At 53.6% G+C, this 12,087-nt stretch overlaps 1 protein-coding gene across 3 annotated transcripts in view; it reads left to right on the forward strand.

Annotated features, from left to right (window-relative positions):
- Positions 1-11,855, forward strand: part of PFKFB3 (6-phosphofructo-2-kinase/fructose-2,6-biphosphatase 3) — a 91,387-nt gene extending 79,532 nt beyond the window's left edge. For all 3 annotated transcript variants that reach the window (XM_079774945.1, XM_079774947.1, XM_079774946.1), the window contains 5 exons: positions 457-586; positions 1,237-1,299; positions 1,424-1,488; positions 3,480-3,653; positions 9,155-11,855. In XM_079774945.1, coding sequence (XP_079631071.1) covers positions 457-586; positions 1,237-1,299; positions 1,424-1,488; positions 3,480-3,653; positions 9,155-9,202 — 480 coding nt within the window. In that variant the 3' untranslated portion in view covers positions 9,203-11,855. The remainder of the gene's footprint in view (positions 1-456; positions 587-1,236; positions 1,300-1,423; positions 1,489-3,479; positions 3,654-9,154) is intronic.
- The last annotated feature ends 232 nt before the right edge of the window (positions 11,856-12,087 follow it).

Here is a 12,087-nt window from a genome sequence, read left to right on the forward strand (position 1 = left end):
AACCCCCCCTTTGTGCACGAATTTTGTGCACCGGGCCACTAGTTTTATATAAATGGGATTGTACAGTATGTGGGCTTCGGTATCTGGCTCCTGTCACTTAGTGTACCATTTTCGAGGTTCATCCATGCTGCAGCGTGTGTCGGACTTCAGTCCTCACTCCCCCTGCAGAGGGTCAGGAAAGGGAAGGAGCGGTGAGAGAGGGAGGGTACAGGCCAGTGTCCTCAGGATCGCTTCTCCACATCCTCAGCAACACACGGGCGATTTTCCTTTCCGAGGGAGCCCGCTGAGGTGGGCCCAGGGCCCATAGGCAGCAGCACTAAGACACGCCTGGGTGTTGACTGATCAATCGTATGTCCTCTAGTTCATAGTGAGGGGTGGCCAAGGTGGCCCAGATCTTGCCTTCCTGTGTGTGCGGCTCCAGCACAGCGCCTGTCCCTCTGTCCCTCCATCTTGCAGTCCTATCAGGACCTGGTCCAGCGCCTGGAGCCAGTGATCATGGAGCTGGAGCGGCAGGAGAATGTGCTGGTCATCTGCCACCAGGCCGTCCTGCGCTGCCTGCTGGCCTACTTCCTGGATAAGAGTGCAGGTGCCGCATCCCCCAAAGCGTCCTGGGGGTGGGGGGTGGGGGCTGGGAGCTCGTTGCCATCCTGAAAGGAGGAGGGGAAAATGACCTCTGAGTCTGGGGTAGCAGCGGACCTGGTCCTGCCGTACCCGACCTGCGCAGGGTGCTGTTGTGCTTCTGAGGGCTAGCAAGGACCCCCCCCCCTCTGAGGGCCCTCAGGCCATCCCCTGGGAACCGTCATAGCAGGACGTGAGGCATGTGGGCCAACAGCTTTAGTCACAGCCCCTGAAAGCTCTCGTCCACTCTCAGTGGCTTTGGGCCAGGTGGGAGGGGCCAGCTCGTCTCTGCAGCCCCCCTCTAATGAACAAATAGCCCAGAAAACTACCTGAAAAATTTAAGTCTGAGTCGGCCAGAGGTTCAGCTGAATCCTGTCACGCTTTTTTTTTTTTTTAAACTGTAACTCCTGTGAGAGCGGGTTTGGGGTGTGTTCTGATTTTGTTCTTTGGGCTAGGTGTCTTTTCTAGGGCTGTCTACCTTCCAGGAGGGCCTGTGTGAGGGGTGGGGCCGGGGAGATGCCGCTGAGGGTCCGACCTGGCCGAGCTCTCACTGGGGGCCTGGCAATGTCCGTCCCCAAGTCTCATGTCTGATCGTGGGGCCCTTTCTCATCTTTTCAGAGGAAATGCCTTACCTGAGATGCCCCCTTCACACCGTCCTGAAGCTGACGCCAGTCGCTTATGGTGAGTGTGGTGACGCAGGCCGCGCCGCGTGAGCCCTGCCGCCCTGGGATGGTGGCTCCTGGTGCCTGCGGGGCTGCAGGCGGCTTGTCCCCTTTAACCGTGAGCTGTTCTCTCCCCCGGCCAGGCTGCCGTGTAGAGTCCATCTACCTGAATGTGGAGTCCGTGAACACACACCGGGAGAGGTCAGAGGTGAGTGGAAGCTTCGGGCCTCCACCCTTTAGCACCCCTTCCTGTCCTCCATCCCGAGGACTGTCGGGGCGGGACCCATACGTGTGAGCTCTTGGGAAGTCCCTAGTATTGTGTTGCCTGTAAACGCTGAAGGAAGTCTCTGTTCTCACGGAGATAGTTTGTTGGAACCAGGAGGGCCTGGGTGACTTTCTCCCCTCCCTTTTCTCAGCATCTGTGCGCTCCTGCCCTGTCTTTCTTGTGGCTTTTTGCCGTCTTCTTTTTTCTCTTTTCATGCTTTCTTCCCCCATTTCTCCTTGACCGAGAAGGGAGTAGCAACGAGGGAGACACATTCTGCTCTTTAACTGTAGCCACAGCACACATATGTTGCCTTTTCCTGTGAGGCAGCTAAAACTGCTTTCAGTGTCCAGGGCCACTGGTTAAAACGGTCACCTCTTTGTGGGTAGGTGCAGAATTGCCAGGAAAGGATAATAGTGAAAAGGGAAGTGGGACTGGAGAAACTTATGATTTTTTTAAACATATTTTTTATTGATTTCAGATCGGAAGGGAGAGGGAGAGAGAGATAGAAACATCAATGATTCGAGAATGACTGATCAGCTGCCTCCTGCATGCCCGACACTGGGGACCGAGCCTGCAACCTGGGCATGTGCCCTGACCGGGAATCCAACCATGACCTGCTGGTTCATAGGTTGACACTCAACCACTGAGCCATGCTGGCCGGGTGGAGAAACCTATGATTTGGAAATTAGGGAGAGGAGGGATGGTGGGTGGAAACTTTTCCAGGAGACAGCAGTGCCTGGTGGCATCCGATCATCCTCTGGGAGGGCCGAGATTTGATGTTCGGCCTGGCGGGCTCTCCCCAGGGCAGAGCCACTTTCTGCCCACGTGTATGTCATGGAAGAAAGTTGGAATTTACTTTGTACCAACTGTCGAAATGTGGTGCTTTGCCAGCATCGGTCCCACACTTTCCTGTACACCGAGTATGACATTCCCGTCTGTACAGGGGACTTTCCTGTTCCCTGGGAGCTTGACCAGAAGATTTTGGCATTAAAACCCTGGCTTCCACCGGCAGTTGCCTGTCTGGTTGACTGAAACGCAGGAGGGCAGCATCCCCTGGCTCTGTGACCCGCCTCTCTGGACATCTGTGGGTGGCGGATGCTGCATTTCCTCTGGCTCTGTGCGGAGCAGCCTCCCAGCCTGACCCCCCAGCATCAGGGTTCGGCTGCACGGGGCTCTGATGGTCCCTGAACACTGTGCAGAACCGGGGCAGGTCCTTGGTGGAGACAGACTCCAACTCGGCCTCCCGGGTGACGAGCTCTAGTGACAGGCCACGGGGATCGCTCCAATCGCAGTGTCACTTGGTCGGAAGGCTAGTGATTGGCTCTGGCTGGCTGTTTCTGCCTCCCTCCGGTCTCGTGCCTCCTGCTGGCTTTGGAACCCGCCTTTCCTGTCCTGAGCCGGGTGTAGTGTGGACGCAGGAGCTGTTCCACGCCTGCTCTGCAGATCCTGGCTCTCGGTCAGTACGGGGGCGTCCAGCACCGACACCTCCCTCCGGCCCTCCTGTCCTGCCGTCCTGTCCCCTTCCCCGAGCTCACGCCCAGGCCTCTCTCCCCTCCACGTCTCCCCTGGGAGGCTGGCAGCAAGGTCCTTCTCTCCCACCTCGTTGTCCGCTGTAACTGAATGACTGTGAGAACTGGTCCTACTGTTCTCCCCTCGCCTGCTTTGTGAACGTCGAGCTTATCTGGGTGGGTGTCTTGGAATGATCTGGAAAAGGGCCTCAGGTGGAGATCATCCTTTGTCGATTGGGAGATGCAAGACAGAATGGCACCCCGTGGTCCCAGGGTCGTTCACCATGGTCGGTCTTGTCCTGTCATTAAACTCCAGAAGCAGAGAAATGTGTTTTGATTGGGTTTGATTTTTTTTTTTTTTTGGCTTATTTACCTCCCCTCTCCGTGTAACTGTCGCCTTCTCTCTTTTGTCTTTGTCTCGCTTAGGATGCAAAGAAGGGACCTAACCCACTCATGAGACGCAATAGTGTCACCCCACTAGCCAGCCCCGAGCCCACCAAAAAGCCTCGCATCAACAGCTTTGAGGAGCATGTGGCCTCTGCCTCCGCTGCCCTGCCCAACTGCCTGCCCCCGGAGGTGCCCGCGCAGCTGCCTGGACAAGTGCGTGACCCCCCTTTTCCTTCCTGGCCGTCGTGTCTCCTGTCTGGATGGGGAGAAGCCCCTGGGTGCCACCATAGCCTCAGACCCACGCCTGCATGTGGGTGGGGGAGGGGAAGAACACGCGATAGCGCCTGAAGGTTATAACATCCTGGAGGTCCAGTCAGGTCCGTCCTGACCATGGCTGTGAGCGTGCATAGCTGCTTTCTGAGGAGGTTCCCTTCACTGGGCAGAGCCGGAGAAATGGTGGTGCCTGTGTCCTACTCACGTTGGTGGGTAGGTTTTGAAGGCAGAGGGGAAGGCAGCCCCTGGTTGGGAAGTCTCCATGCAGCTCTGGGCCGTTGGCTTCTGCATGGCCTGAGGACGTCTTTTCTGTCCCAGGCCCATGGCTGAGAATTGCTCCTTCCTTTCTCCCCGGGGCTCCCCATTGTGGGAAAGCTGTAGTTGAAGGGGGCCCTCGGAGAATGCCCTCAGCCGGAGCCCACATGGCCCAGTGGGGACCTGGGCACCCAACTCCCAGGGCTGCATGGTCTGGAAACAGCCACTTTCTCACAGCAGTTACTTCGGCAGGTAGCGGAAAAACCAAAAGCAAAAAACCTACCAGACTTCCCTTTATTCCCTGGGAAGATTAAAGGCTGAAAGATCTTCGCTACTGGGCGAACAAATTAGGATTTGTTTTTAGAAAACCACTTTTTCCTTCAATGGCAGCGAAGAATCTGTGAGACATAGAAATCTCTGGGCACAAATTTGGGTCCCACCCAGGGTCTTCCCCACCTCCACCCACCAGGCCTCTATCTCTTACAAATAAGTCACGGCTAACTTTGAATTGGATTTGTCTAAGAGTTTGGCACTAAGGCCTGCACTCTCCCTGCATTTTGCCTGAAGCTCATTTAAATCCTGTGGTGTCTGGAAATGGGATGTGGGGACAAGTGCTGTGCAGCCTCGGGCTGGTCATTGAACTTCTTCAGGCCTCGGTTTTCTCATCTGTAGAATAGGGGAGTAGTGCCAACTGCCATAGCAGATCAAAGGAGGGAATACGTGCTGAGCATCAAGCACAGTGTCTGCCCTTGGCACTAACCATAGGCTTTTATTGTCAGGTTACATCCCTCCCTGGCCTTCAAATAGCTTTCCAAATGAGGGGGTAGGACTTGGAGATATCTAATTAATACTCCTTTTAGGTCTAAAATGAGAGGGTTTTTTGTTTTATGAAAACAACTGACGTTCTACGTGGCATGCCTATGACGTTGTTTTGGTGTAAACTGTGGGGTCATAGTTGGAAGTTTAGAGGCTCCTGTCACCGACACTTGTAGGGACTGGCCTGGGCTGGGTTCGGTGGTGGGTGTGTGGGGCTGCACTATCCCCGGTGACGGAGGATGCATAGCTGGGGCTCTCCCAACTTTGGCAGGACAGTCCTTCGGGGCTGCTGAGCTGAATCCTCAGGGAGTCTGGAAGCTGGGCCAGGCTGGGGGTCCCAGCAGAGGAATCCTGATTTCACACGACCTGGGCCTTGTACCCTGTCCCTCTACTGACCTCTCTCTCAACCTTTTCTCTCTGCAGCCTTTGCTAGGGAAAGCCTGTTTGTAAGTATTTTTCTCTGTATGGTTTTGCTGCTAGCACCTCTTTCTCCTTGCTTGCCAGTTTGGCCTCCTGTCTGTTGAAATGTTGAGGTTAATGAGTTTTTGTGAAATATGAAGGAGGCAAGATGGCCACTGGAGGAGGGATTCATGAATTTAGAGCACAAGACACAAAAGTAATTACGGCCCAGCTGTTTTCTTGTCACTGCCACAGCTGGCTCCTCACTCCCTCTTGGCGCCCTGGGTTACTGTTAGTGCTAAATCTCATTTGTTTCCCTTGGCATCAGATTTTGGTGGTGAGCTAAGTTTTCTGCCTGCTGCTATTATTTAAAATTCTGTGTCTCCCCCTAGGAGAGTCCTTCCATTCCTAGGGGAACATTTACCCAGAGCCTAATCTGCAAAACAGAGAAAGAGACTCTGCAGCCTCTCCCTCTTGTCCTGGCAGGGACTCTCCCCGCCTTCCCTCTCCACCCCCCCGCCTTTCCCCTCCACCCCCCCGCCCCCCCCAGGCTCCAGGACCCCCACACTTTGGAGAGGTCTGATTGGAAACTGTGGTTTTGGATCAGGTTGTCCTGTATGGGAACCTGCTCAGCCTTAATAGTCATGTTCAGGATTGGGGCAGCTTTTGAGTCAGACCCATTTGGTTTCCCCTTTCCTGTACCTCCCCCCATTCATGCCGAAGCCAAAGGCCTTTGGGAGGTCAGCCTGATAAGCTTAAGAGCTGGGCTTGCTCTGGGAAAACAGGAGTTGTTTGGCGCTTAGATTAGGTGGCACCACCTGTAGTGCTTGCACATATCTCCTGTCTTTGATCCTTAAAATAACCCCAGGATGTCTGAGGGCAGTTACTGGGCCCAGGTCAGCCAGTGAGTGGCAGGACCAGAACTTGAACCAGGCCTGCTGTCCTGAGGCCGGCTGCTTTCTCTGGGCTGGTTTCTGGGAACAGTCACGATACTGTTCCCCTGCCCCTGCCTGGGGCACCTGACGTTTACCGCTGGTGGGACACTGCCTGGAGCTGTTTGATCTTTTTAGCTCTTGCCGCCTCTCCCATGCAGCTGTTTCCCATGGCGGAGGTGTGTTTACTTAATGTGGGCGTGTCCGTGAAATTCAGGCTTTAGGAGTCTCCCCGTGTATCTGTGCATTTCCTGTTTCTTTCGACTCCTGGCCTGGAGCTGCCAGGAAAGAAATCCTTCTGCTGGAGGGGGCCATTTGGGCTCCCCCTACCTACTAGGCTTGAACGTGCCCATCTCTAAGGCTAACAGCACCTTTGGCTAGACTCCCTCCAGTTCAGCAAACAAGTGTTCTCTGGACCCTTCACATCTGCATTCACTCTGGGATTTCGGCGCTCAGCCCAGCCTGGGAGCACGAGCCCTTGTCTATGGCTGCAGTTCCCAAAGTGTATTGTTAGTCACACTGAGCCGGGTTTGATCTTGGCTCTACTACCTCTCTCTTTGGAATTCTGGGCAAGGTGGTGCCATTCTAGGACTCCAACCTCCTCGTCTGTGAAATGGAGATAGGAACATTGCGAGGTGTTTTGGTAACGTAGCACTTAGAGAATCTCTGGCACGTAGCCAGTGCCCTGTGGCCGGTAGTTATTATGGTGGGAGAGATGGCGCCCTGTGCCTTGGTGGGGACGTCCAGCGCTCTGGCTTGCACTCCACTCTGCATTTTGATGCCCCCTGTTCCCTCTGTACAGGCCAGTGGCATTTCTTCTCAAGAGCAGCAGGAGCATCAAGAGAGAGGGGAGTGGGGGAACCCTTGGGATCTTAAGGGTTGTGGCCGGAGGATGCCAGTGAGTGTGGTTTCCCAATAAAGCGAGCATGACGGCCCAGCCAATGTGGTGTCCTCCAATCTAGTCCTGGGGGCTGTTCCCTGTGCTTGGGGCCAACCATTCACCATGCATCCTTGACTTTGAAATTTCAAATGCACACTAACAACAAAATGCTACTAAAGATGTTGTGTTTTGTTTTTTCTTTTCCAACATGTTTCTTCCTTTGCCCCCACTATGCTTGAAAGACGAACTGTCTGTCACATTTTCTCAAAGTTTTCTCCTTATTAACCTTGGAAAGGTAAATGGCTCGGTGCATGCCCCTCTCGGTCCCCTCCGCATCTCTCTGAGTCATGGCATCTCTGCCTGGCAGGGCGCCTCGGTCTGTGTGAAGACTGGCCATTGTGAAGTGTGTGACTCATACACCCCATGCCAGAGAACTCATGATTTTTTTAAGAGCAGCACCATTGTCCCGAGGTCCCTCTCTCACTTCCTCCTTTCCCTCCATGTGTCCTGAGCCAGGGACACCATGAGTGAATGGTTTGACAGTGCCTGTGCCTGCGGCCCCCAGTGTCATTGTCTCATCATCACCATTTGTGGGTGCTCGGAGTCAGGCTTGACATGTGTGAGGGTGGGTTGGAGGCAGCTGGGCAGCACCTCGCTCGGATCCCACAAGTTGACTGGGTCCTCTCTGGTTTCAAGGCTACAGAGTCTTCCCCAACAGACACCCACTTCACAGAGACTGTCTGATGTGCTGTAGTTGGAGGTCGGGTCGCCTGGGCTCCTGAGTCCAGCTGAGAGCAGGCTCAGATCTGGCCTTCAGTGCTCCCAGCCCGAGCTTCTCTTCTGCAGGGATTCCTGCACCAGCGCCCTCCGTTCTGCAGGGGAGGGGAGTGGGCCCAGGTGGTCCTTGCATATTTGTCTCTCTGGGTTCCACTCTGTACCCCTGCCCTATAAGACAATCTTGGTGTAAACACTCAGGATGGGAGAGAACACTTTTTAAAAAGTGTCTCCCTTTTTGGTGGGTAAATTAGGGAGGTTAAAGAGATTGCTGCTGTGCGGTGGCAGCCATCACCTGTCCCCAGCTGATAGAAAAACATTTTTTAAAAATATATTTTTGCCTTAACTGGTTTGGCTCAGTGGGTAGAGCGTCAGCCTGCATACTCAAGGGTCCCAGGTTCGATTCCGGTCAAGGGCATATACCTTGGTTGCGGGCACATCCCCAGTGGGGGGTGTGCAGGAGGCAGCTGATTGATGTTTCTCTCTCATTGATGTTTCTAACACTCTATCCCTCTCCCTTCCTCTCTGTAAAAAAAATCAATAAAATATAAAAATAAAATATATATATATATTATTGATTTTTTACAGAGGAAGGGAGAGCAATAAAGAGTTAGAAACATTGATCAGCTGCCTCCTGCACACCTCCCACTGGGGATGTGCCCGCAACCAAGGTACATGCCCTTGACCGGAATCGAACCTGGGACCCTTGAGTCCGCAGGCCGACGCTCTATCCACTGAGCCAAACCGGTCAGGGCTAGAAAAACATTTTTAGGGGGTTTTGGTACTGGCCCGCTTCTTACAGGTGAGGCTTCTGGCTGGGATTACTTTTATGAGAACGGGAAGAGAGCTTTAGTGACCGTGCCCACGTCCAGCCCGCTCGCGGCACCTGTGCTCCAGCTGCCGAGCTCGTGTTCCTAGGATCTGGACCCCAGGGGCTGAGGTGTGCGGCCCTGCTTGGGCCGGGTGGGGAGGAGAGTCCTAATGCTGTTTAGAGGGCCCCCTGGAGCGTCTTCTGCCTGGCGTGGCCAACAAGACTTCCCGGGGCAGGGGCAGCCCCGCGGCTCGCGAGGGCTGAGAGCTGAGGAGGGTGCTGGCCCCATTGCTCCCAGGACAGCTCTGACCTACAGAGCTGCCTGCTGTCCCTCCTCTCCTTCCTCTGCCACGAGGCCCTTCTCCCGTGCGACCCTGGCCTTAACCTCCACATGTTCCCGGGGCCTCCCTGGGCAACTGCCACCAGTTTGGTTACTGATGCTCTCCGGGGTTGTGTTTTTGTCTGGGGGGAGGGAGGTTGAAGTCTCAGCTGCATGCCTTCAGTCTCTTGCTTTGGAAACCTAGTCGACAGTAATAACAATTCCCCTTCCCCACCCTTTTTCTCCTGAAAACAGAACATGAATGGCTCCCAGAGCAGCGTCGACTCCTCCCAGACACACTGAGGCAGACCTGTCGGTTCCATTCCATTTCCATTCCCGCAACTTAGGTAGGGCTCTTCCCTCCACCCGAGGCCGACCATCCCAACGACTTCTCCCAGAAAGGGCTGGGCGACGTAGAAGAGGGGTCTGCTGGTCAAAGTGAACCTCTGCTCCCAGCAGCACCTGGGCGGCCGAGACCCCAGCACACCTTTCCTGTGTGTGCACAGAATCCATGCTTCTGCGGCCACCCCCATCCCATGCTCTCCCCACTGTCCAGGCTGTGGCCTCACGGACCCTCCACAAGACTTGGTGAGGACAATGAGCCGTGGAGGAGGTGAGAGAAGGCCCTGAGGAGGGGACGTTGGGCACCTTGTGCTGTTCTGTTTCGTGTCTGTGACCTTGGCCTGAAATGTTCCCAGCTGGGAAGATGACACTGATCTCAGAATCCTAAAATTAAAGGGGCCTAGGTCCCCGTTGCTGACGGTTCAGGGATGTAGAAAACGTTCATCAGGCTTGTTGGTGCGTCTTTGCCTGGGATGTTGACCTGTGAAGAAAAGACGAGTTGCTGGGGTGGAGCCGGCCAGAGAGCCAGTCTGGAGGTACAGACAGAAGTCCCTGAGCTGGACTTGCTCATCAGCTAAGCAGTGACCCTCTCCGTGTCCACACACCGTCCCAGGTCTGTGCTTAGCCGCTGAAGATGTTGGACAGTCTGGCGGTGTTGGCAAGAGGAGATGGCACCGGGGCCTCCCCCTCCCCGGGAGCTGCATGGTCCCTCCGCCTCAGGCCTGGATCAGCGGCACCTGAGTGAGACATGGCTTCCCTGGGGCTGCTTTGCTTTCAGATTTTTTTTTCTGGCAGAACATGTGACCTGAAAATGACACCTTCCCTTCAGGAATTTAGATGTCTGGGTTTTGTGCCCTTGGGGGCTAGAGCTCTGGAAGAATGTGGGGAGTCAGGCATTCCCATGAGATGGGGCGCACAGAGGAACCCCGGTAAATGGCTGGGAGCAAGAGCTCAGATCATTGCAAGACAGCCCCTGGGAGACCGCATGGAGAAGAGCAAGGATCCAGCCTCCTGCCTTCAGGACGTTCATCACTTCCCATATTTCCCAGGTGGGGACAGGGCCCAAGCCAGGCCTCACTCTGGGCCGCTTCCTCCGAGAGGCTGTGTTCATGGCCTCCCACAGGAGTCCGCTCATTCCCGCACGTTTTCATGGAGCATCTGCTGTATGCTGAGCATGGTGTTGGATTCCTCGGGAAATGTTCCCTCTTGCCTTAGTGGTACCTGTGACATTTTTTTTTTTGGGGGGGGGTGCATTTCGAGCAGGAATTGGGGAACATGTGATTCTAAATACCTGTAGTTTCTATCTCCTTGTTGCCTCCAAGTACAGGGTGTCCTGAGGTCCAGAAGAAACGGTTTGGAGACAGCTTTGGTCCAAATGACCCTTTAAGGATCTTTCTAAAAGCTGGTGCCAAAGGTCATGTTCCTTTCCTGCCCTCTGCTTTTGAGCCTGACATCCTCACCCCGATTAGCCTGTGAGCTAGCTGAGAGTAGGGGTGGGCAGGCTGAGACAGCGGGAGTGGGAAGTGGAGAGAACAGCTATTTCTACTTGAGAGGAGCTTTTGGAGAGTGTACGTTTCTCTGATTGGGATTACTTGGGAAGTGGGACATGCTTCAGATACCATACAATAAAATTTGAGGTTTTCACACCAAATCACTCAACCCCTGTCCCTTACTTGGCAGTCTGCCTGAGAGGATCTGTATGTAACATTCTGTGCCACTGAAGATGGGTTGTTTTCCCTCTTTCTCACTATCTTGTGTCCAGTTGGCATGAGTGTGTGCTTATAGGGTGGTCGTATATTTAGGCAGAGGGGCCTGTGGTTCTGCTCTTGAGGAAGAATTCATTGTGTCCCACTTTCTGGAATTCTCTTCCTGGTTGTCAGAGCTAGCTCTGGTTTTTGTCTCTTATAGCTGATTTGAGTGGGGCTGCATGAAGGTGCACACCCCTCGCCTCAGACAGCCTGAAGTAGGTACAGAGATAAATGAGGCTTTGCCTCCCACAGAACATAGTTGTAAGGGCCTGGGTGGGGCATAGGCATGAATGTGGATGGGGAGGGAGCTTTGGAGGAGCAGAATGCTGCTGAGGTGACCGCTGAGGAGGCGTTGGATGGAGGGTGTATGGGAGCTGTAGGCATGGAGCATCTGCTACTTTATTGCCTCTCACCCCCTCTCCCCCCCACAAAAAATATCTGGGACCAATTTTTTTAACTTTGCATATTTGTTTTTGGGTAAGTGTACCCCTCTCCTTTTTCTGTCCTGAGACCATGGACAAAACTCTTCATTTGGGGGAAGAAGAAAAACTGTTTGAACCACACCAATGATGATTTCGTTTGTAATACTTGAAATTTATTTTTTTATTATTTTGATAGCAAATGTGCTATTTATTTATTTAATGTGTATAAGGGAGCTTGAAAATAGAAAACCTCTTACATTGGGTTTATTGTTTGTCGGTTGGTTTGGGGCCTTTTACGTGCGACTTAAGACTTCTCTGCATTCTGTATATTTGTCTGAATTAATTACCTGGATGAAGCTGTGCCGGCTTTCACACAGGGGCTGCCTTTCAGAAATTTGTATATTTTGCAGTTGCCAGAACAATAAAATACCCAATTGAAATACACTGTAGTGTACTTCTGGTCTTTTTTGGGCGGAAGAAGAATCTTTTTTCTTTTTTTAAAATATATTTTTATTTCAGAGGGGAAGGGAGAGGAAGAGAGATAGAAACATCAATGCTGAGAGAAAATCATTGATCGGCTGCCTCCTCCACACCCCACACTGAGGATTAAGCCCGCAACCCAAGCATGTGCCCTTGACCACAGTTGAACCCAGGATTCTTCAGTGCACAGGCCAAT

The sequence above is a fragment of the Cnephaeus nilssonii genome (genome assembly GCF_951640355.1).
Source record: "Cnephaeus nilssonii genome assembly, chromosome: 1".
In the NCBI taxonomy this organism is placed as follows: domain Eukaryota; kingdom Metazoa; phylum Chordata; class Mammalia; order Chiroptera; family Vespertilionidae; genus Cnephaeus; species Cnephaeus nilssonii.